Here is a 25,792-nt window from a genome sequence, read left to right as displayed (position 1 = left end):
ATGAGTTCTGTTCGCAGCAAATGAGAATGGTGCAGCTATGCCTGGGTTACATGCATAAATTGCTAATATTTACTGTACGACTGTAAGCTATACCGTGAGCTCTTTGTGGGCAGGGATGTGTCTTTATTGCTATATTGTATTCTCCCAGAAGCTTAGTACAGTCCTCAAAATATACCACCATTATTATTATCATTATCGTTATTTAATGTTATACTTAATCACGTATGCCTATACGCTCATATTTTGTAGGCTTGTATGAGAGATATTCCAACGTGCAAGTGGCTGGACCAATGGACGGAACTAGCACAAAAGTACGTGGTGTATCATAAATGAAATCTAAACTTTAAGGGGATGTGTGATTTTCTTTAGGCAGGTGTTACCACTCCATAAACTATCGTGTGGGTTTCCTGAGCTGGAGCTCGGTGTGAATGTGGTAATAGTAAAAAGCTCTTAATGTGATGCTCATTTTTTTTGCTTTTTACAGATTTGCATTCCAGTATAATCCGTCACTCCAGCCAAGAGCTCTTGTTGTCTTTGGTTGTATCAGCAAAAGGGTATCTCATGGTCAGATAAAACAGATTATTCGTATTCTCAGCAAGGTATTTTTTACCCTCCCGGACCTCCTTGATTCGTCAGTTCTGAATGGTGTCCTAACTTGAGTCCTGTCTTGAATGTAACAAGATATTATATTTCACTTTTGAATGAACCCTTTCAAAATGTGTGGTTATTTTCAGATCTGTGATTCCTTGAGAAGGGAAAAAAATGAGAGATTTTTAAAATGTGAGATGTGACTTTTGGGCCAAGGAAGCAACAGAGTTCTATTGTAATGAGATCTTATTAAGTTTGGTTACTTTTTGAGCCCTTGGAGAAATTGCCTTTTAACATGGCTACACTGCCTGAGTTTCTGCCATCTTTGAGGTTCAAAATTCAGTCCGTGTGTATCAAAGGCACATATCCTTCCCAATTTATAAATTTCCCATTCTGTCACAATATCAGTAATGGATGCCTATATAACATAATACTAGGCTTTTAAAGATGAAATTGTATTCCCCATTGTAGAAATTGCTTTGAGGCTCATGTATCTTTGCACTGACACCAAGCTATAGTTACATATGGTGTAGAACTTAATGAAAGTGGATACAGATTCACTCTCTGTTTTTCTAAAATAGGGACTTGAGAGCTGTCTAAAGGGACCTGATAATTACAACAGTCAAGTTCTGATAGAAGCCACAGTAATAGCACTGACCAAATTACAGCCACTTTTGAATAAGGTAATTATTAGGAAATGAATGCCCAAATGCAGTTATCCAAGGTAAGTAAATCTTTTACAATGACTAGGACAAAGAACTGTTAAAGTACTAGTCACTGAGATCTTCCTTCTCCCTTTGAAAGGTCTCGTGCTACAAAGTTAATTTTCTTTGAAATAGTATAGAAGGCAGCCTTAAAGATGGGATTGGAGAACTCACATCATTATTAAAAGTTCCTATCCTCCTGAGTCATTGTCCTTTGGTAGGGTGCAGTGTCTTCATGAGGAATAAGTGCACTTAATGCCTCTGCGGGACACCTGGGCTCAGTGGGCTGGGTGATTCCAATCCAACTGACTCTCTGCTTGCAAGCAAACTTTTCCCAGGAACCAGGTAGGAGAATCTCAGGCAGGAGAGAATAGAGGAATTTCTGATCCCCAAAGAATCTTACCGCCACTACACCCAGCTGCTGTCAAATGATAATAATAATAATCAATCAATCGTATTTATTGAGCGCTTACTGTGTGCAGAGCACTGTACTAAGCGCTTGGGAAGTACAAATTGGCAACATATAGAGAGAGTCCCTACCCAACAGTGGGCTCACAGTCTAGAAGGAGGAGACAGAGAACAAAACCAAACATATTAACAAAGTAAAATAAATAGAATAGATATGTACAAGTAAAATAAATAGAGTAATAAATATGTACATGCATATATACAGGTGCTGTGGGGAAGGGAAGGAGGTAAGACAGGGGGATGGAGAGGGGGACGCGGGGGAGAGGAAGGAAGGGGCTCAGTCTGGGAAGGCCTCCTGGAGGAGGTGAGCTCTATGACATTTATTAAGCTCTTACTATGTGCAAAGCACTGTTCTAAGCGCTGAGGTTACAATGTGATCAAGTTGTCCCATGTGGGGCTCACAGTCTTAACCCCCGTTTTACAGATGAGGTAACTGAGGCACAGAGAAGTGACTTGCCCAAAGTCACCCAGCTGACAGTTGGCGGAACCGGGATTTGAACCCATGAACTCTGACTCCAAAGCCCGTGCTCGTTCCAGTGAGCCACACTGCTTCTCCCTCGCCTGCCCATCCAGCAACGGCCCTGAGTGTCTAATTTCTTGGCCTGAGCATCAGATGAGGACCACTAGTGAAGCTGCCGAGCAAGATTGATCATTTGAAGGGATAAAAATGAGGCTGCTGTAATGGAGAGAGATCACAAAGACCCAGTCAGTACTGGCTTTGTTTGCCTGGGTTGGAGAAGAGACATTTTTTCCTAAGCACACAATCCCCATAGAAAGAAAATAAATAGAATGTGGTGGAGGAGTCGCGGGGGGGCTTTGTTAGACCACGAACGTGCTTTGAATGACCATGTAATTCGGATATTATTAGCAATTAACGTTCCAAGCCATTTCTTCCCTAATAGGATTCTCCTATGCACAAAGCCCTCTTTTGGGTGGCTATGGCTGTGTTGCAGCTGGATGAAGTTAACTTGTATTCAGCTGGGACAGCACTTCTTGAGCAGAATCTGCACACATTAGATAGTCTCCGGGTATTCAATGACAAGGTATGTATCTCTTCCAATGTAACCCCGTGTTATTACCGTTAGTTCATTTGTACATGAAATTCCCAAGGGTTGGTTGGTTTGTTTTTATTAAGGAACTGGTTGGGATTCTCTTCCCTGACTGAAACATCTCGATTCAGATGCATGCAAATGAGAATTCAATTTCTCATTGAAGAAAAAAACAAGCAAGTTTGAAGAATTGATAACTTATTATGCTTCCTAAAAGCTGTCATTTGTCATGGATCACTTTCTATCTGTGTCCTTAAAACTCCCCTTTACAGTAGTTCGCCCCACATCTGCAGGGGATTTTCTCTAGCTTTATGCAGCCATTCTGCAAATGCCTTGGGGTAGGTTTTGTGGGACTTGATAACATATCCAATCGTTTTTTTTGTTTGTTTGTGTTTGAGTGGTATTTCTTAGGCACTTATTTTGTGCCAGGCACTGTAATAAGTGCTGGGGTACATACAAGTTGGGCAAGTCCATGACTCGTATAGACTTACAGCCTCAATCCCCATTTTACAGATGCAGTAACTGAGTCTCAGAGAAGTCAAGTGACTTGCCGAAGGTCACACAGCAGACAAGTGGCGGAGCCGAGATTAGATCTCAGGTCCTTCCGACTCCAGACCCACACTCTATCCACTAGGCCACACCACTTCTCAGTGGTTGAGAATCGCTTCAAGATATCGACAGCACAGATATTGGCAGAATTCAGGCCTTTCCTGAAAATGGTTATTTTAGTCAACATGCCTTTGTGGGTCTAAACCCCTCTAAAGCTTAATCTGTAACTGCAAGAGAAACCTAACCTGAATTACCACCCTTTGCCTACAACTCTTTTTAACAGAGTCCAGAAGAAGTCTTCATGGAAATCCGGAATCCGCTTGAATGGCACTGCAAACAAATGGATCATTTTGTTGGACTCAATTTTAACTCTAATTTTAATTTTGCACTAGTAGGCCACCTTTTAAAAGGTAGGGGTATTATGTTAAGATTATTGCCAAAAGAAGCAGATGGGATTAAAAAAAAAACTCTAAGCAAATCGATATGCCTTTATCTGTTTGGTCCCAAATTAAGACTGTGCTACGTAGGAAATGCGTAATTCATCGGTGGATTTTAAATAATATTTTTTGCCCTGCCTTCATTGTCATACTCTCAAGTGTAACTTCTTTCTGAAGAAAGAAATATGGTTCAGAATGTATATATAACGAACAGTATTCATTGAGCATCTAAATAAATGTTATTTAGCATGAAATATTTAGCCTGTACATATTAAGCATCAAAATTCATTCAGTAGTATTTCACTGTTGTATTTATTCGGTGTTTACTATTTGCAGAGCACTGTACTAAGTGCATGAGAGAGTATAATATAACAATAAACTGGCACATTTCCTGCCCACAGTAAGCTTGCAGTCTAGAGGGGAAGGCAGACATTAATAGAAAAAAATTACAGATATGTATTCTATACCTAAATACAGATACTAAATGCAGTGGGCTTTTTTAATGGTATTTGTTAAGCTGTTAATATGTGTCAAGCACTGTTCCAAGAGCTGGGATAGATGCAAGTTAATCAGGCCAAATACAGCAGCCCCTGTTGTACATGGGGCGCACACTCTCAGTGGGAGGGAGAACAGGTATTGAATCCCCATTTTGCAGTTGGGGAAGCTGAGGCACGGAGAAGTGAAGTGCCTTGCCCACAGTCACACAACACGCAAGTGGCAGAGCCAGGCCTAGAACCCAGGTCCTCTGGCTCCCAGTCGCGTGCTCTGCTGAGTACTTAGTAATATTAGAATTAATATCGGTAGTGCCTCACAGGTTGTTCTCAGCCAGGTCCTTGATCTGGGCAGCAATAACGTGTGGTTTTCCATCTCTGGGTTGGGGCAGCATATTTGGTGAGCCGATAATAATTAATAGTGATGGCATTTGTTAAGCACGTAGTATGTGCCAAGCACTGTTTTAAGCTCTGGCGTAGATACAAGGTCATCTTAATCCCCATTTTCCAGATGAGGTAACTGAGGCACAGAGAAATGAAGTGACCTGCCCAAAGTCACACAGCTGATAAGTGGCAGGGCGGGAATTAGAACCCACAACCTCTGACTCCCAAGCTCGTGCTCTTTCCACTATGCCATCCTGCCCCTTATGGGGCATTCTTTCTGGTAAAGTGAAACTTGCCTCCCTAAGATTTTTTCCCATTCATTCAATTGTATTTTTTGAGCATGTACTGTTTGCAGAGCACAGTACTAAGCACTTAGGAGAGTACAGTACAACAATAAACAGACACATTCCCTGCCCACGGTGAGCTTGCAGTCTAGGTATGGAACCAGCATTTCAAGGAAAGTCCTGCAAAATAAATTCCAACCCCATACCCCCTCCCCCCCCCCCAAAAAAAGGCACTGGAAGCCACACTTTTCCTCTCCTCTTCCTTCCCCACCAGCAGATTCAGTGCCTGCACAGGATGGGGTTCAAATCATACTCCATTTTTAGCAGCTTCATTTTGAACAAGTCAGGGAGTTTACTTTGAGGGTTATTAAAGCACCTTGGTGTCAATAGCTTGTGTGGAAAAAATGATGACTTCTCTTCCAAGGTGGTGATAGAAAAATGCCCAGAGATGTTATGTTATACAGTTCTCTGGAGGAAAGAGGTTTTTTTGGATTTGATTCCCACAGTGTGCTTTCATGTTCTGAAAGGTCACCAGGTTTATTTATATTTATAATATCCTAAAGCTCAAAAAAAACCCAAATGTCATATATGTATATATGTTTGTACAGATTTATTACTCTAACTTGTACATATTTACTATTCTATTTGTTTTATTTTGTTAATATGTTTTGTTTTGTTGTCTGTCTCCCCCCTTCTAGACTGTGAGCTCGCTGTTGGGTAGGGACCGTCTCTATAGGTTGCCAACTTGTACTTTCCAAGCGCTTAGTACAGTGCTCTGCGTACAGTAAGCGCTCAATAAATACGATTGAATGAATGAATTAATGACTGCTGTTCTCCAGCAACGTTTTAACTCTTTTGCCATCTTCTGTTTTAGGATACAGGCATCCATCTCCCATCATTGTTGCAAGAACAGTAAGGATCTTACACACACTACTAGCTCTGGTTAACAAACATAGGAACTGTGACAAATTTGAAGTGAATACCCAGAGTGTGGCGTACTTAGCAGGTAAAAACTCAAAAGATCTACACAGAAATTGTCATGGAAATTTCCAATGAAACCAAAGTGGGCTTAGGTAGTCTTAGGGCCTTGAGTTCATCCAAGTGCTTGACTGACTAAACAAAGCGAACGACTGGTAGGAATAATCTGGGCTGGGCTTTGAGTTCAATAATTTGAAGATGAGAAAACCTCAAAGTTCTGCCAAGGACTATTCTTTTATGACGAAGGCAACACCAGCCAGGGCATGTGTGCCAGGGTGTGACCTTTCTTGGAAAATAGGGGCGGAGAAAGATTATATCTCTTTGCTTTACATTGGGCTGAGCTTGTGTTCCTACACTGAAACTTCTCTTTGTTTTTTCAGCTTTGCTTACAGTGTCTGAGGAAGTGCGAAGTCGCTGCAGCCTAAAACATAGGAAATCACTCCTGCTGACTGATGTCTCTATGGAAAATGTTCCTATGGACACATATCCCATCCATCACAACGATCCCAGTTGTAGGCAAGTGAACTCTTGTTAAACAATGAGTTTCTTTAGGGACCTCTAATAATAATAATAATAAAAATGGCATTTATTAAGCACTTACTATGTGCTAAGCACTGGGGAGGCTACAAGGTGACCAGGTTGTCCCATGGGGGGCTCACAGTCTTAGTCCCCGCTTTACAGATGAGGTAACTGAGGCCCAGAGAAGTTAAGTGACTTGCCCGAAGTCACACAGCTGACAATTGGCGGAGCCGGGATTTGAACCTATGACCTCTGACTCCAAAGCCCGGGCTCTTTCCACTGAACCATGCTGCTTCTCTAGGTGGTATAGAGAGCGACGTAACAGAGTAAAGTGTTAAAAGTAATTACGCCGCTCTGTCTAGGCAGATGATTTGCTTCTGGCTTTTAATATTCATTAGGAAACACTCCTCCTTTCCAGGCCTGCCCCAAACCCATCTCCTTCCAGTGGGTTAAGCCACTAAAGAGAATATATAAATATCATAGTCCTGGTTTGAGAATGAGATTTATAACTTTTTCTTCTGCACTCCCGTAAGACCGGTCTCTCCCTGTACTTGTTTTCACCTCATCACCTGGGCTCCTTAATCCTTTTCCTTTGAGGGGGTATCTGTACTATGTCACAGGGTCCTGCTTCACTTATCACTACGACCAAGGTTTAAGATTTCCTTAATTACAGTGCTGAGTATTTTACAAGAGTTCCAATACCCTAATTAACTTAGGTTTGTTTTCACATTGCTTTTATGTCATACCTACTTCTGTTAAGAATAAGGATAAGGTAAAATGCATTCTTCACTCCCCAAGTGTGTCAGCCTAGGTTTATTTTCTTGACCTCCAAGACTCAGGGTAAGGTGTGGTTCCTCAAACCGACTTAATTTAGCAGGGTGACAGGGATACCTTCTATTCTGATGTTTTGTTGACTCTTGCAGGCAGTTGCTGGAACTCTTTTAATTAGTGCTACTTTGGCTTGTCCCCTGAGGCCCTTCTGAGGAAATGGTGCCATTTTAAAAGTCAATTGGCTGATTGATGTTGGTAATTGAAAATTTCACGGAAAAAAAAAGACAAGGCTATGTCTCTGGTTGAATTGAGACTTTCACTGTTTGACACTTTCAGGACACTAAAGGAAAATCAACCATGGTCTTCCCCAAAGGGCTCTGAGAGACATCTCGCCGCCAGCTACCCGACTGTTGGGCAGACCAGCCCCCGAACCCGGAAGTCCATGAGTTTGGATATGGGACAGCCTTCCCAGGCCAACACTAAGAAGCTGCTTGGTTAGTCTGCATGTACTTGGTTAGTTTGCATGTGCTGTTAGGACTGAGTTTTTTGGGTTTTTTGTTTTTTGTTTTGACACCCTTGCAGGATAAAACCTTTCTGTAGGACTGGGATAAGCAATTACTTGGCCCTTCAGAATAAAATCTGGGGCTTTTGTGGGAGGGAAAAGTGGTTGATGAGGAAAAGGAGGTATTGAAATCTTTAATTCGGCGGCGTCTGTGGAACAAGTCATTCAGATGAGTTTCCTATCTGGACAGTGAGCTCTGGGGCGGTGTGGGGGCAGGGAGTGTGTCTTCTCAGTCGATTAAACTCTGTCAGGTGCTTAGTACAGTGCTCTGCTTGCAGTAGGCACTCAGTAAGTATGCTGAGCCCAGAACAGAGAGTTAGATGTATTCCTTAATTCATTTCCTCATCTTCACCCTCAGCAGTGCCAATAGAATACTTGGAGGAACCCGTGTGATTGCCCTCAAAACAGCCACCTTAACATTTAGAAATGTAGCAGCCTCCCCAACTCTCCGTCAATAGTCTTAATTTTCCTTTAGTAACCTTTATTGGACTGCTCATTTATGAATGTATCCAAATGGCTTGAATCCGCTGATGTTTTCGGCTTTCCCAGCTTTCGGTGGCAATGAATCCCATTTGCTTCCCCTACACTGTAGCGAGAAGTTCACCATTTCCTTTATTCGGTTTTGTGGTGGCGTGGGACGGGGCAGACATTAATTCTGTGTTCACCTCATTCATTATTCATCGTGCCATCGTGTCTCATCCTTCAACCTTCCAGAGTGAAGACCTAATCTTTTTGGTCTCTGTTCTTTTAGAATCCATTCTGCCCTAATGATTTGTGTACATCAAATTTTTCAGTTTGAAACTCCAAGAAGCTAAGAGCAAATGAATATAGTTTCCCTGCCATCAAGGATGGGATCTTCTGTAGTATCCTCTTCAGGAAAAACTGCAGTAAAGAAGTCATTGAGTTGCCTCTGCTTTCTCCATAGTGTTCTTTTATATACCATGATCATGAAATGGCCACAGTGATTCCATATGTGGCTTCCAGACTTTAATTTTATCTGGGGGTGGGGGTGGGGTTATTGTTGTTGTTGTTGTTGTGTCTGGAAGCTCTTGCAAGGCTCCTCAAGTCCATCCTGGGCTCATATAATTTCATTTTTGTACTTGCCCTGCCCTTATCTTTGGGCCATTGGAGTTTCAGAACAAGAAAGGCAAATTTAGCATTGCAGAATGGCTCTCCAGTGTATATTTCCAGCAGCAGGTCTTGTTCACTACTTACAATTAAATCCAAGGTATTTATTATTTTGCCTCATGGGCTTTAGAACAAGTTATCCTTGAAAGGACTTTCACTCTTTTCAAACACCTGATTTCCACTTTTTGTCCTCTTTCATCCATTCGATGTGGGAATCCTCCCTCACTAGTATTGACTCTGATTTTGCAGCTTCCCCATTCTTATCTAACATTTCCTGCCCACTTGCCTGATCATGATCAGAAAATCTTTTGTTCAGCCCACTATTATTTTTTTTTGTAATAAATTTCTACCTAAAAGATTTCCTTTATAGAAAAGCAAGAACTTCTTCATTACTGCCTGTGTTTCTCCCTACGGCTCCACTTTTCCACCTATTCCTGCCTGATTTTAGTGGCTGGCTGCACTATGTATCATTGATTTTTTTTTTTTTCTTTCGTCCATAGCATCTCAAAATTGCCGATTATATCCAATTTATCCCTGGCTCCCAATTCACCCATTGTAATTTTTAGTCTTCAAGTGTTAGAGTAGGTGCATTTGTACGTTTTGGCTTCGGGTTTTATGTTAATTGCCACGTCAGCTAGTTTCACTGTTTGTTAAACAGTCTAGAGTGGCCTGTGTTTTGGCCGCGTTGATTTTCCTTTGCCCGTGCCTCTTTCCCCTCACCCTCCTGACACATGTGAGCACACAGCCCTGTCATGCCCTTGAGCAGCCTCCCTCCAGATTTCCTGATTTGATATCCTGAGAGTCTTGATTCTCCAGCTGCTCAGGCTATTGACCTTATCTGTCAATAATGTCAGAATGCTAGGAATTCATATGGCATTAATGGTGGATGACAGTATTGTATGCCCACACTGATAATCAAGCCTACCATTGCGTATTTTATGAAATAACTTATCTGTACTCTGTTATATTGTACTTTCCCAAATACTTGCTCACATCCAAGCCGTGACCAAAACCTGCCAGTCTCAGCTCCACAACATTGCCAAGATCTGCCCTTTCCTCTCCATCCCAACCGCTACCCTGCTTATTCAAGCTCTCATCCTATCCCGTCTGGACTACTGCATCAGCCTTCTCTCTGATCTCCCATCCTCGTGTCTCTCTCCACTTCAATCCATACTTCATGCTGCTGCCCGGATTATCTTTGTCCAGAAACGCTCTAGGCATATCACTCCCCTCCTCAAAAATCTCCAGTGGCTACCAATCAATCTGCGCATCAGGCAGAAACTCCTCACCCTGGGCTTCAAGGCTGTCCATCACCTCGCCCCCTCCTACCTCACCTCCCTTCTCTCCTTCTACAGCCCAGTCCGCACCCTCCGCTCCTCCACCGCTGATCTCCTCACCGTACCTCGCTCTCGCCTGTCCCGCCATCGACCCCCGGCCCACGTCATCCCCCGGGCCTGGAGTGCCCTCCCTCTGCCCATCCGCCAAGCTAGCTCTCTTCCTCCCTTCAAGGCCCTGCTGAGAGCTCACCTCCTCCAGGAGGCCTTCCCAGACTGAGCCCCTTCCTTCCTCTCCCCCTCGTCCCCTTCTCCATCCCCCCATCTTACCTCCTTCCCTTCCCCACAGCACCTGTATATATGTATATATGTTTGTACATATTTATTACTCTATTTATTTATTTATTTATTTTATTTGTACATATCTATTCTATTTATTTTATTTTGTTAGTATGTTTTGTTTTGTTCTCTGTCTCCCCCTTTTAGACTGTGAGCCCACTCTTGGTTAGGGACTGTCTCTATGTGTTTCCAATTTGTACTTCCCAAGTGCTTAATACAGTGCTCTGCACATAGTAAGCGCTCAATAAATACGATTGATGATGATGATGACTTAGAACAGTGCTCTGCACACAGTATGCCCCACTGATTGATTGATTGTACAACTGAAGTATTTTGAAGAAAGCCAGCTTCAGTTAATCAGTTGTATTTATTGAGCACTTACTGGTTTGCAGAGCACAATACTAAGTAAGTGCTTGGGAAGTATAACAGTCACATCCCCTGCCCACAGTGAGCTTACAGTCTAGACGGGGAGACAGACATTAATATAAATAAATTATAAAAGAAGTAAAGTCATCCTGTCTGTTTTGTTGGCAGTGGCTCCTCAGACTTACTGCTGCTTTCAGAAACAGTACCTGGCCAATCTATTTCCTTTCGTTTTTTCTAAAATGTAAAGGAGTATAAGGAATGCTAAGATTTTAAGATTCATATGAGTCAAGACATTTATTAATGAAAAATAGAAAACATCTAAGACCCATCAGACCTGTTGCCCCTGCAAGAACAGGAGTATATTAGGACATAATCCTAAAACATAAGTCTAACTTATTACATAGGAAGTCCAAAATTGAGAGACAAGAGTCCATTCACGGTCCTCACTGTTTCTTGACAAGAAATGAATGGAATTCTGACCAATATCTTGATTGAGTGAATTGTAGTTAGCCTAGAAGGAAGTGTAGTGTTTATAAGAAAGTGAAATGTGCCAAACTGTAGCTTTGGAAGAAAAAACAGTAAAATGAAAATGGAAAACTTTCTCCATTTTCATTAACATTGCACAGGGAACTAATAGTTACAGTAAATTTGAAGTAATATGCAATCCCCATGCCAGAGGTAGCAGATGAGCACCTGCTGGCTTGAAGTAGGGTTAGGATGTTTTTCACTCTGCTTTATACCAACTTTTCTGACACAGTCAGTTTTTGCTTTATTAGCAGTACTGATGTTCTTTTATCATTATGTTCCTTCTGTGGAGGACCACCTTACTAGTTTTTTAGATTAAAAATCAATGATAACCCTAAGGTGGTGAAACGTTTAGTGGATTGTGTAACCAATCACATTCATTGTGGAGCAAAAAATCTAAGGCCCGCCTAGACCAGCAAAATGTGTCCTCCCCTGAAATAAAAAGCCACACGGAATAAGTTTGTCATTGAAATGAAACAGAGACCAGTGAGCACCCACAACGGAGGACCATCTGGCCCAGACAGAATGGTCCCAGGCCCTCAAATATGGATCAGTCAGAATCAACTTTGCCCCCAGACCTCTTTTTTATATTTAGACCTTAGGCTTTGAGTGTTTTGTAATTTTGGGATAATTTTTGTAATTTTTGTTTTGTTTTTAGGAACCAGGAAAAGCTTTGACCACTTGATATCAGACACAAAGGCTCCCAAAAGGCAAGAAATGGAATCTGGGATCACCACCCCTCCCAAAATGAGGAGAGTGGCCGAGAATGACTATGAAATGGGTGAGAAATAAGACCACCCCTTTTTTTCATTTAATGATATACATGGACGAGAGAATTGTTTTAACGAAATTCGCCTTCTTTTTGCTTTTTAGCATCTTTCCGGGAGTGGGGGGTTGAGCTACTTATGTAAAATTTTGTCATCTGTAGAATCGGCAGCTTTCCACTCAAAGTAGAAGAGCCAAAATACTACACGTAGCATGCAGATTCATCAGATTTTATTGGCAGGGAAGTAGCATCTAGGAGAGCAGTTAGCGTAGTGTAATAGGCTTGAAACCTGGAGTCAAGATACCTGGGTTCTAGTCCCTTCCCTGCCACTAACCTGCAGAATGACCTAGGGGAAGTCACTTAACCTCTCAGTCTCCTCATATGATAATAATAATAATAATAACAACAGTTATTAAGCGCTTACTATGTTCAAAGCACTGTTCTAAGCGCTGTGAAAAGGGGGATAAAGATACATGGTCTTCTTATGTCTTTGATTGGGAGCCCCATGTGGGAGGGGAACCGTTTCCCCATGTCAGTGCTTAACACAGTTTGTTGGCACAAAGGTAAAAATGATAAAGATTTCAAGGTGCTGAAATGTGATTGTTGTCAGAAAAGGTGCATCTTGAGGTAGTTCAGACTTTGTCGAATGAGAGTAAGAATTAGGAAATTGTTAACTTGCATATCGTATTTTTGACTGTGGCCGTCACTCTGTTCTGTGCAGAAACCCAGAGGATCTCTTCACCCCAACAGCACCCACACCTGCGCAAAGTTTCTGTGTCTGAATCAAATGTACTTCTGGATGAAGAAGTTCTAACGGATCCCAAAATCCAAGCCCTGCTGCTTACTGTCCTGGTAAGAAAATACTTGCAAGGTTTGTGTGTGTCTATTGTTTTGTGGCCCTTGAGTATTGTAGGCCTTTTATGGTTTAAAAAAAGTTAAAGATAATCAATCCCTACTTCCCATCTCACCAGGCCAGATATGGGAGAATTTCCTGAGTCCTGGGAAAAGCTTCCAGATTTAATCTAAGCCTGACATCAGTGCTTATCTCTGTGGCTGCAAATCAGTTGACATGGAGCCGTGTTTATTCATTTTAATACTGTTCACTTTTGAAATCAGTGGCTTGCTCAAAGACTAAGAAAACTTTTAGCTATCATTAGCATTATAGGATTTTTTTTTGCAGACATAGCAAACTAAAGAAGCTCTTTCATCGAAGGAGCATTTAAGGACAGATCGCAGCGTTGGTGGTAGATGTGAATGTTGGTATCTAATTTTCCTCCTCTCTCCTGGGCAGGCTACACTGGTAAAATACACTACAGATGAGTTTGATCAACGGATCCTTTATGAATATTTAGCCGAGGCCAGTGTTGTCTTCCCTAAAGTTTTTCCAGTTGTGTAAGTAGTTGCTAAGATCCTTATTTTTCACATCCCTTCAGTCAGATGCTTTACAGAGGCCTGGGAAAACTATTATTGGGCAATATTTAGGAGCCCCGAGAAGCTGGGATGGGATGGCGTTTAGCATTTCTCATCTTTAACGATATGATCAAATGGAGTTGGGCACGCCTCGACTCATCATTGTGGAGCCCAACTGCAAATGTTAGGCGTTTCCATCAGAGCATCACTGTGGCCTTGGTTACGCTGTTGAGCGTCTAAGTCCCAATTTCCCCAAATGTAGAGTAGGAACAGCAGCCCCCACCCCTACTCCCACAGTGCTGCTTCCCAGCTGAAAATCGGAAGTCAAATGCTGAGGGTAGAGCTGCCTGGCACCCTGCCATTAAAAAGGGAGTAGCTCCCTTGGAGCAAAGGTTCCCTCTGGAGAGCGAGCCGAGCCGGCGAAAGAGAGAACAGAGCCAGGCGCTACAAACATTAAGTGCCGCACAGCAAGGAGCAACTTTATGTGCTCCATTTGGCCGGGCCTTTTCAACCACACATGCACTCATAAGTGAACTCCTCTGGCAGTGGTGTCTTCTCTGAATGTGAAAGGCAACTATAATATGCATATATATGTATGTGTGTGCCCGCGCTTGTGTGTGTACACGTGGATGTGGGTATATATGTGTGTGTGTGTGTGTATGCGTGTGTTTATATATGTATGTGTTAGCGTGTGTGTGTTATGAGGATGATAGTCTCCCCTCTTGACAAGCCACACACAAAGACTGAGGCACTGAGAACCTGTGCAGAGGAATTGCTAGTGGCATACGTGGTTCCACTTCCATAGTCTCTCTCTCCCTACCAGGGGTGTTACCACTGGGGCAGAAGGTTCCCACAAATCAGCGGGTGGGCAGTGAGGAGGCATTTTGTGAAGTGCATGTGAACATTTTATGTCCACAACTCATTTACATCCAGAGCAAGGATGGAAGTATTGGGGGAATGTGTGTTTTCCATGGCAGCGATAAGGGAGCCGTTCCGATTACTTAGGCAAGAGTTTAAGCAAGGTAATCCAGGTTCAGTGTCTCAGAAGCTAGAATGATCACTTTTGGGTGTCGGTTGACTGGAAGAACTCATTGTAATGCTAAATGAACATTTTGTGTGAAGTGTATTTTCTTTGAAGCCTGACCTCCCTCTCCCCAGTACCAGTATATTCTACTTGGCTAATTTCATTTGAAATTTCAGATATTTGTGTTGTTTTAATGTAGGGTCCCACTGGGATAAGAAAGGGAGTCCTTTATTATACCTTTTACCGTGTGTCACCTGATGAAAAATAAAGACCCTCTTGTTTCACTTAGGCACAATCTGTTGGACTCCAAGATTAATACCCTCCTGTCGCTATGCCAAGATCCAAATCTACTGAATCCGATCCATGGGATCGTGCAGAGCGTGGTCTATCATGAAGAGTCGCCACCACAATACCAAACCTCCTACCTACAAAGTAACTATTTTTAGGAGGGAGGGTGTTGAAACATAGTCTCTGTATGAAAATTCTTGCTTTTTCTCCATCAACTAAATGTACTCACCTTTTTGAATTAGAATCTCCTAAGCATTATATTTCAACCTGCCGTTAATGCTAAATTAAAAATAATGAGAACACTCAGTTCTGTAATGCACGGGTTACATTCTTGTCAAAGCCCCTCGCGTTCTAGTCCACATGGCTTGACCGGTAATGAGTGTATGCCTACAACTGTTTCTACACATCTCATTCTATCTGGAGAGGTTCACCCTGCGGATAACCGCATTCTTTCCAAAACGCATAGTGAAAGGGTTCATGACGAAAGAACCAAGTGTATTTCAAATATAAAAGCTCTCCCCACTGACAGTTTTCAGACCGCTTTATCCGTTTGGCCTCATATTGAACAATTGTTTTCAGTGTTTAGACAATGAGGCAAACCTTGTAACTTACTTGGGGTTTCTTGGGTTTTGGGCGGGGGGGGTGTTTTTTGAAAGGCAACATTAAGTGCAAGAGTTGATGATACTTGATTTATTGTTGTAGGTTTTGGTTTTAATGGCTTGTGGAGGTTTGCGGGACCATTTTCTAAGGTAAGAGTAATGTGTTCCATTCTCTTACAGCCTCCTCAAAAATATTTCTGTGAATAGTACTGATGACTAAAGCATTTATTGAGCCTCTGTGAGGTACAAAACAGTATGCTTAGGTATAGTGGAGAACATTCAAAAGGACCTTTTCTGCTCATAACGGTTTTCCTCTCCTGACGGATTCAATAACCAAGAATGGATATACCTTCTTTCAGTTTCTCAACATTAGAAAGAGGCAGAGGAGCTATTTAAGGAATGCCTCAGGAACATTTTACCTTCCATACCTCCCTAGACTTTGGGAATCAGGCTGTGAGCTGACGGTATTACCTAAGTCTATTCATCAATGTCTTATAATTATGGTATTTGTTAAGTGCTTACTATGTGCCAAGCACTGTTCTAAGCGCTGGGGTAGATACAAGGTAATCAGGCGGTCCCACGTAGAGCTGAAAGTCTTAATCCCCATTTTACAGGTGAGGTAACTGAGACACAGAGAAGTGAAGTGACTTGCCCAGAGTCACACAGCTGATAAGTGGCGGAGCCAGGATTAGAACTCACGACCTCTGACTCCGAAACTCATGCTCTTTCCACCAGGCCACGCTGCTTCTCTGCAAGTTTCAGATACATCGTGCTCTAATACCCGACAGAGTCGAGGATGCATAAGCCTCGCACGTTGTTATGTCCGCTGCAGGGAAGATAGGTTCCTTCCCCCGTCCCTTCCTCCCCTTTCCCATCTCCAGCAACTTATTTGGTGACTCATGTAGGCCAAATTCTCCACTTTGTCGGCTAGGGAAGGAGATGGCATGGAAGTGCGAGTGGAAGGGGCAGAGATCTCTTCTCTCCCCCTCTGATTCTTTGCTTCCTTCTGCTGAAGGGAAGTGAAGGAAAGTGTTTAGGAATCAATAAAACAGCTGGAATAATGAAGATTCAATCCCTGTTCTCCCTCCTACTTTGTGACTGTGAGCCCCATGTGGGACAGGGACTGATCTGATTAACTTATATCTACCCCAGCATTTAGTACAGTGCTTGACACATAGTAAGTGCTAACAAGTGTCATAATTAATTAGTTACCTATGGGGTTAGAGCTTTACCCAATGCTTAGAACAGTGCTTTGCACATAGTAAGCGCTTAACAAATACCATCATTATTATTATTATTATTACTACACTGATGATCAACAGGAGTAGGGTAGGAAGGAGGGAAATTGTCTGATTTTTCTGCAGTTGGCAATAATCAGCCGTGAGTCTTTCATCATGATTGTGCATCCAGCGGTCCAGGTTCAACTTTTATCGGTTCAGGTCTTTCCCAGGAGTAGCGAAAGGCAGAAGAGGTGAATTTTAGGGTATACAAATTAATCTGAAGCTATTAAATGTGGGCTGGCTATCGTCTCTGAAAGGGAACCCTTTGCCGCTACTTCAGTGCAAAAAAATAACTGCAAGGAAATAGTACATTTATCTCAGAGGAGAAAAATGAGTGCGTCTTAATGACCGCAAGGAGAATCAGTGTGAAAAGGAATGCGCCGCAAATGACTTGCGCTTTCTCTTACAGCAAACCCAAATTCCAGACTATGCTGAGCTGATCGTGAAGTTTCTCGATGCCTTGATCGACACGTATTTGCCTGGAATTGATGAAGAAGCCAGTGAGGAGTCCTTACTCACCCCCACCTCTCCTTACCCTCCAGCAGTGCAGAGCCAGCTGAGCATTACTGCTAATCTTAACCTTTCTAATTCCATGACCTCACTTGCAACTTCTCAGCATTCCCCAGGTCAGTCGGTATAGCGTCTCTGTAAATACGCATGTGGACATTCTTAGTCGGGGACCTCAAAAATTCCATTTTTGTATCCGAGCCGCCACACGCAAGCACCACTAATATAAGGAGGCATGCTCTGGGATATTGGCTTATAACAAGTCATTTGTAACGCTCCGTTGGCTTCAGAGTTGATGTGTGTTCCTCCTTAATGCTTTCATTGGCTAGAATTTTGTCACTCTGCATAGGACATGTTGGGCTTTCTGTTTCCAAGCGTAGACCGGGTACTGAGGAGACTTTCTGTGTTCGAAGGGTGCCGACCAAATCTTCCATTCCCCCAGGTGGAGAAGCTTTGGTGAGGTAGCTAGAGAAAAGGCCCTTAGGTACAAAAGCATGCATGTGAGCAAAAGTTTCATTTCTCACAGAGTTTCCAGCCCCAGCACAAGGGTCCGGTGAGTTTGAAATCTTAGCCTGCAGTCAGTATGTTCTCCTAAGTGGGAATGTTATGTTCGTAAAAGACTCTTGTGTTGGGAATTGCATTGAAGTACTAATGCCATGGCCAACACCACATTCATGTGCAAACTGTTTCTTCAGAAGTCAGGTTCCTCAACGGACTTGCATTCCTGGAAGAATGTCCCCTTAATCCGCAGTCACTTTCTATCCAGAATAAGTATTGAAAACATGTGCTATGTCTGTTGACCAACTGGTTTGAAAACAAAATACCTGCAAAGCCCTTCTTCATAGTCACTGGTACTGTTCATGATCTAAATTCTCCTTAATATTTTGCCCAGGCACCTTTACATTTTAAGAGTCCATCTGATGTGTGCAAATGATTGGCTAATTTAACAAACACCGAACTGTGCAGTTTAGAAAATCAGTAAAGAGACAAGCTGTTTTCATCCAACAAGCATCGAGAGATCAAAGGTATAGTTAGGAGTTTAATTACGAAGTGCTGTACTTCAATCTCTCAGTTCTTTTGTGACTTGCAAGTCAGGCCCACATAACACATGTCAAGCCTCTGGCCTGGAACCCCCTCCCTCCTCATATCCAACAGACAATTATTCTCCCCCGCCTTCAAAGCCTTATTGAAGGCACATCTCCAAGAGGCCTTCCCTGACTAAGCCCTCCTTTCCTCTTTTCCCACTCCCTTCTGCATTGTCCTGACTTGCTCTCTTTATTTATCGCCCCCCCCGTCCCAGCCCCACAGTACTTATGTACATATTTGTAATTTATTTATGTCAGTGTCTGCCTCCCCCTTCAGACCATAAACTCCTTTTGGGCAGGGAATGTCTCTTAAATTGTATATGTTGCCAACTTATACTTCCCAAGTGCTTAGTACAGTGCTCTGCACACAGTAAGCGCTCAATAAATACGATTGACCGAGTCTAATTCTCCCGGGTAATAATCAGTATTTTTAGCAGCCCCTGTTTGGGTGTCTTCTGTCGCTTTTAGTTCAGTTTTACAACATTCTTGCTTCCTGTCCATTTTTCCTATTCTAATAGCATTTCACCTACCCAAGGTTAGGACAAGACCCTAATATCTCAGCGAAGCTGCCAAAGACCCAGCACTCACTGTAAAGAGCTTTTATCGATTCTTGCTTCCTCCGGGGATTTGGATCTGTCTTGCTGTTCCAAAGTCAGCAATCCATTCTTACTCTGGATTTTATTCATTCATTCCCCTAGTGTGTATAAGGTAATTCTTTGATTCAGGAAATTAGGCAAGCATACTTTGTAAACCGTGTTTTAAAGATGTTAATTAGAAGAGGAGAGTGTCTTGGAAGTAACGGCTGCTTCCCTGAGCATTTCTCCAGAGGTGGCTCGTTATGGGCAGGGAATGTGTCTCCTAATTAATAATAATAATGATGGCATTTGTTAAGCGCTTACTATGTGCAAAGCACTGTTCTAAGCGCTACTTCTGTTGTATTGTACTCTCCCAAGTATAGTACAGTGCTTTGCATATAGTAAGCACTCAATAAATACAATCGATTGATTTGATGTGCATTTAAAGGCCCTTTCCACCCGCAAGGATCCTTTGCCTGCAAAAGGCTGACGTGGTGTAGATATGGATATTTTTTTCATTTTTGTCTTTGATGTTTGTTTGCTCATGGCATTTTGGAAAATGGTGCCTCTTTTGGAGAAGAGGGTAGGAGACTAAGAGGATGGTTGAAAGAATGGCTTATTTGGGGAGCTCACCCTTCCTCCCACCCTTAAAATAAAAAAATAGATATAATCACAAATCTGTCTTTCAACAGAACCAGTAGTTCAGAAGCAAACTCTGTGTGTGAGTGATGTCTGTGCCCTGTCTGCTAAGCACGGGGTAGTTTAGAGCCTTCACAGATGCAGAATCTGTTGCTTGGACTAGAAGTAAATCTGGCCAAACCAGAATGGTTGTATCTTCAGTTTTTAATGGTTTTTATTATTATTATTATCATCATCATCATCATCAAAAAGCACGGGCTTGGGAGTCAGAGGACATGGGCTCTAATCCCGGCTCCACTACTTGTCTGCCCTGTGAGCTTGGGCGAGTCACTTTACTTCTCTGTGCCTCAGTTACCTCATCTGTAAAATGAGGATTAAGACTGTGAGCCCCATGTGAGACAACCTGATCACCTTGTATCTACCTCAGTGCTTTGAACAGTGCTTGACACATAGTAAGCGCTAAACAAATATTATTATTATTATTATTATTTCCCAAAGTCACACAGCTGACAAGTGGCGGAGCTGGGATTAGAACCCATGACCTCTGACTCCCAAGCCCGGACTCTTTTCGCTGAACCGCACAGCATTGCTGATGGTCTTATCACAGGAATATCAGCTCCTAGGTTGAATTAAGTCTGTGCCTTATCAGCGGAATCCAGAACAGATTTCTCAGAGGACTTCATGAATGCCAGACAGAAACCTTGAAAAGCTAGCAGTTGGTATATCAGTGAATGGACAGTTGTAAATCGAGAGATTCAAGCGGTTCTTAGCGGATAGATTGTTGTAAGTTTTGACCATGTCAGGTGAATCAACAGTACTCTCTGGGCATTTACTGTGCACAGCGAACTGAACTGGGCACTGGGGGTCTTCCAGAAGTATAAGATGGGATTCCTACCCTTGACTGGCTTACAGTCTAATGGAAGCGTGGTTATATAAACTGATGAAATAGTTGAGGGTGAGAGTAATATAAATAATCAGCCCAAATAGATGAGTAAATCAATAAAAAAAAAATCACAGAGAATTGCTTTTAAAGTTTTTGAGTAATTCAAGGAGGGACATGGCCAGAAAGCTGGGATGGGAAAATACTGTGTGGGAATGAGGTGGCTTTTTGCAGGTGGGAATTTACATCAGGGTTGAGGTCACCCTCAAGGTGACTGCAAAATCAACTCGGACTGTTTTCCTGCTCTGCTACCTATTCCGGTGCCAAATCAAACAGGCTAAAGATCCCTGTGCTTTGGCATCATCCAGACAGGCAGCCATGCAGCTCTGTGGCAACTGTAAGTGCTAATTCATCAAACCGATCCCCCTTTGGAAAAGTGGTAGTTACTGAAATTCAACCGCTGTCCTCCGAGGGTGTTCCCTCTCTGGCGGATGAACGCAGTCCACTGGTCCAGCTTCCCAGCGTCAAGGAGAGTAAGGGAAAAACCTGATTCTCTACATCTGGGAAACTTAACTGCTCAGCCAGTTGAGGCAGTGGGGCATCTTGGTACGGGGAAGTTCCAGCTCTCACACCTCCATCCAAATGACAGAAAGCTTGGCGGTTCTGGAATGTATTAGGTGATCTTGGAGAATAACCTTATAAAGTGTAGTTTATTGCAGCGCTAACCCCCCTGGAGAACTGCCAGGCTGTGTAGGTAGAGATTGTCTGTTAGGAAGGTGGCCGATTAATTAGCCCAAGTGCACCCCGGATTGATTTAATCTTTGGAGAAGCAGGGAGGGCCAGAATTATATTAGTTTATCTTTAAAAAAAGCTCTCCCCTGCAGTCTTCACTTTATCTTTCAGGTATGGATTTTTAGGGTTCGAACTTCTTTTCCATCCCCTTCTCCCTGAATCTGTCTCTTAAAATGAGGGTCAAACCTGGCCCCCAAAAAAGTAAGCTTCTTAGATTTTACACAGTTATTCTTATAAGTTTCACTGGCCAAAAGTCAACTGATAAATCCACCCTACTTCAACCATTGTCCACTTAAGTTGTTTTAGACACTCAATCAGTAGTATTGAATGCCTGTTGGGTGCAAAGTGCTTAGGAAAGCACAGTAGATTTCAAAGAAGTTTTCCCTATCCTCAAGGAACATACTGTCTTGCAGGGGAAACGGGCACAAAATGAAGCACAGATAGGAGGAAGAAGGGAACAGGGATATGAAGATGAGAAGCACTGTAAAGTCAAGTCGCTTAACTTCTCTGTGCCTCAGTTTCCTTATCCATACAGTGGGGATGAAGCCTGTGGGCCCCGTGTGGGATGTGGATTGTGTCCAACCTGATTAGATTGTATCTACCCCCAAGGCTTAATACAGTGCTTGGCTTTACTTTGCTTTACTTTCTCAGATGGATATGAAGATGAGAAAGTAAATGTGGAAAGTAAAGTAAATGTGCACTTTTACATGTTTTACATGACTACTTGTCAGTAGTGTCTTGTCTGTCAGTAGCAATAGAATCAGTGAGTATTTTGGAAGTCAAGAGTTGGCAGATTTAGTCACTTTAAAGTACTTTATAAGGTTATGTCTTCAGGGGGATCTCCCTTCTAACCTCTTGGTAAAAAGCCTGGTGGGTTTTCCTTGGGTAACTGGCACCAGTAATTAGTGTTTGTGAATTTCTCAGGAGACAGTGTGGCCTAGTGGAAATACCTTGGGCCTGGGTGTCGGGAGATCCGGGGTCTAATACCAGCTCCACCTCTTGCCTGTGTTGTGACATTGGGCAAGTCGCTTAACTTCTCTGTGCCTCAGTTTCCTTATCCATACAGTGGGGATGAAGCCTGTGAGCCCCATGTGGGATGTGGATTGTGTCCAACCTGATTAGTTTTTATCTACCCCCAAGGCTTAATACAATGCTCGGCAACATAGTAAGCATTTAAACAAATACCATTCAAAAAAATGTTCCAAAAGTAGTTACTCTCCATCACCTATGTTTGGGCAGCAGGAAATAGGAATGTAAAAATAGGTCTTCCTATCATTCATTCATTCAGTCGTATTTATTGAGTGCTTACTGTGTGCAGAGCACTGGACTAAGCGCTTGGGAAGTACAAGTTTGGAGTCAGAGGTCATAGGTTCAAACCCTGGCTCGGCTCCGCCAATTGTCAGCTGTGTGACTTTGGGCAAGTCATTTCACTTCTCTGTGCCTCAGTGACCTCATCTGTAAAATGGGGATTAAGACTGTGAGCCCCATGTGGGACAACCTGATTACCTTGTATCCCCTCTGCAGTGCTTAGAACAGTGCTTGGCACATAGTAAGCGCTTAACAGGTGCCATTATTATTATTATTATTATTATTATTATATAGAGACCCACCCTGCCTCTGAAAACCTCAATAGGGGATCACAAAGGAGATCTGAAAGGACTGGATTAAAACCAAAAGTATGAAATGTTTCAGGCCAGGGGCATTATGCAAGCTTTCTTTAGGATGTAGAGTGAGAAGCATCTGATTGGGCAGTATTCTCTGGGAGCCAGAAATCTGCTTCATCAATCAGTAGTATTTATTGAGTGCTTACTGCATGCAGAGCACTGCACTAAGCGCTTGGGAGAGTACAAAACAACAGAGTCGGTAGGCACGTTCCCTGTCCACAGCAAGCTTTCAGGCTAGAGGACTGTCTCGTAGGCTATTCTGCCAAGTAGCTGCATGTTCAACTATTGATGTTAGAGAGGTAATGGGAAGAGAGGGCATGCCGCCACTAATTTTAGGTCTGTGTTTCAGGTATCAATGAGGAGCCAGCTGAATTTAGCAGCTTGGGCCCAAGGCTGGGATTAAGAATGCACGCTCTTTGAAAATGTCACCGTGACAGGGGTGACTTGCAGGAAAATCTGAGGGCTTTTGATCGGCCACTCTTTCCTCCCGTAATTCTGGCCTTCCATAATGGAAACTATATGGGTCAGGCAGCGATTATAAATGCTTAGAATTCCCGAAAGGTTGCCACCTTATGATTGGCCTTATTTAGCTTCAGTATTGGTGATCTAAACTTAAATAAGACTTCCTTTCCTCTTCTCCAACCCCTTCTGCATCACCCTGCTTTGCTCCCTTTATTCAGCCCATCTCCCAGCCCCACAGCACTTATGTCCATATCTGTAATTTATTTTTTTATATTAATGTCCATCTCCTCTTGTATACTGTAAGCTCGTTGTGGGGAGGGATTGTGTCTGTTTATTGTTATGTTGTACTCCCCCAAGTGCTTAGTACAGTGCTCTGTATAGTAAGCACTCAATAAATACAGTTGAATGAGTACAGTCCTCATCATCCCTGTGCCTTGTGAAGCAGTGACCCACTTAGCGAATAATTAGTGATATTGCCAGAGAGATGGATTCTGAAACCTCGGTAGTCATTTCATGCTTTTTAAAATGTTTTTCTTGATGAGTTTACACCTTAATTGGAGGTCTGTATCATCTTTGTAGTCTAGACGTTCCTTTCTCCCTTCTCTGATCTCCCCCTCTACTTCTACCCAATTCTGAAAGAGAGAAATTATTTCAGACTAAGCAACTGGTTGGTATGTATTTTATTAGGTGCTATTTCTGTTTTCACTCCAATCATAATGGCAGTGGGCACACATTCATCAATTATTGTGCAGATTTTGCAAGATTTGTCTCTTGGCTCCAAGTCTGTATGCCTGAAATTATTTGCCAATATCAGACAGACTCTTCTGTGCTCCATCGCCCTTCTTTAGTTGTCCCTAGAAAGCTCAGGCCGGAAACCCAAGTCATTTTTCCCAATATTTGGTTTCTTTGCCCATTTTTACTCTCATGGACATTACTCACTTTTGTTTTTTCTTTCATCCCATGTCTGTGAAGCTTCTCTGCCTTGCTCTAAATCGGCAGTTTTCATGCAGCCGCTTCCTCATTCAGGTACTCTTTCTGTTTACTTTCATCCTGTTTGCACGAGATACCGCTTTGACCTGCTGCACCAGGGCTGGGCACACAGCATGAAAAGTGATTTACTAATCCCCACAAGCACAGGGCTGGCTTCAGGTAGCCAAAAGGGAATCTACCAAGCCTCTCTCGTCAAGCTCAATTGCAGGGTGCTTCCTGGAAGCCCCGGGCCGGCACATTTTCTCCATTCAGGATGTGAGGGGGCATCCTGAGCACCCAGGAAGGACTCCACCTAAAACCTCCAAGCAGGTGTGCAGCGTGGCACCCCAGTACGGCTTCCCCCGATGGAAAAGCAGCTAGTGTAGAATGGAAACAGAAAATGGGGTTAGGCAAAAAACGCATGCTCGCTTTTCGGTCCAGAGGATCGCCGTTTTCTGAAGATTCACACACAGTTCAGCCTCAGCTGGTCCCTGACATTTCCTGGGAAAGGAGTGGGCCACACTGCCTTCTCTCCCACGTGTGTGCTGACTGCAGGGAGCTCCACCATTGTTAACCAAACTTGGATCCCCCTCAGCTGCCGAGACATTTTCTGCCCATCAGCCTGGAGGAACAGTGAACCTCAAATCACAGTGCTACAAAAATGTTTTTCTCCAACTGAGGAAAAACCGTATCCATTCTTAAACCTACGGGTCAGGCAAAGCGAGATGGAAATAGATAGATCTGATGTGCCCTCCAATTAAACCCCTCAGGAGACCCAACCACCCCTGTCGTATGCTCCTTGAAATTGGCACTCAGACCTTCCCCCGTGGTTATAAATAGAGGAACATGCTCCTTGAAGTAATTTCTGGGTTTTCAATAAGGAAACTTCAAGAAGGTGAAGCGTAAGGCTGGGGCTCTTGTGGTCGCGTGGAGGTGCAGGCCGGGGGGTCTATTCTGTTTCGGGTTTTCGTGTTCTGACTCGCTGTGACTGACTTCCGACAAATCGCCTAACACTCTGGGCCTCAGTTTCCAAGGAAGTGTCAGGGTTTCAGTCCCTCTTTACCTCAAGAGGGTGTTAAATACTGTGATGGTAATATGTTTCCTAGTAAACGAGGCAGTTCACGCTCTTTGACTCCTCTGGGTCAGTGCAGGTTTTTCAGCCATTAAAGTGGGGCCAGCGATAGGGGTGGATTTAGGAAATGATTGCCACGGGGCAAACACACCCCGCTTCTCCGGGCCAACCTGTTGCTGAAAACTTTTTCCAATTCTGACTAGGACTCAATCCCAGACCATCCCTAGGAACTTTGGCCGCCACTGTCACCGCTAATTTGTTTGGCCAAACGTTCGAACTCCACCCGAATCTCCATTCAGCCAACCTAGTCGGTTTTGAAGGAGTGGCATGTGTTAAATGCTTACTGTGTGCCAAGCACTAATAT

At 43.1% G+C, this 25,792-nt stretch overlaps 1 protein-coding gene across 1 annotated transcript in view; it reads left to right on the top strand.

The window, feature by feature from the left end:
• The window catches only part of NF1 (neurofibromin 1), a 203,379-nt gene that overhangs the window by 167,756 nt on the left and 9,831 nt on the right, over positions 1-25,792 (top strand). The window contains exons 44-57 of the mRNA XM_038758896.1: positions 250-311; positions 485-599; positions 1,170-1,271; positions 2,663-2,803; positions 3,642-3,768; positions 5,829-5,960; positions 6,313-6,448; positions 7,559-7,716; positions 12,075-12,197; positions 12,904-13,034; positions 13,474-13,574; positions 14,906-15,048; positions 15,607-15,653; positions 17,193-17,409. Coding sequence (XP_038614824.1) covers positions 250-311; positions 485-599; positions 1,170-1,271; positions 2,663-2,803; positions 3,642-3,768; positions 5,829-5,960; positions 6,313-6,448; positions 7,559-7,716; positions 12,075-12,197; positions 12,904-13,034; positions 13,474-13,574; positions 14,906-15,048; positions 15,607-15,653; positions 17,193-17,409 — 1,735 coding nt within the window. The remainder of the gene's footprint in view (positions 1-249; positions 312-484; positions 600-1,169; positions 1,272-2,662; positions 2,804-3,641; positions 3,769-5,828; positions 5,961-6,312; positions 6,449-7,558; positions 7,717-12,074; positions 12,198-12,903; positions 13,035-13,473; positions 13,575-14,905; positions 15,049-15,606; positions 15,654-17,192; positions 17,410-25,792) is intronic.

Source organism: Tachyglossus aculeatus, chromosome 17 (genome assembly GCF_015852505.1).
Source record: "Tachyglossus aculeatus isolate mTacAcu1 chromosome 17, mTacAcu1.pri, whole genome shotgun sequence".
Classification (NCBI taxonomy): domain Eukaryota; kingdom Metazoa; phylum Chordata; class Mammalia; order Monotremata; family Tachyglossidae; genus Tachyglossus; species Tachyglossus aculeatus.
Note: the sequence above shows the minus strand (reverse complement) of the source record. Positions and strands in the feature narration are given on the sequence as shown.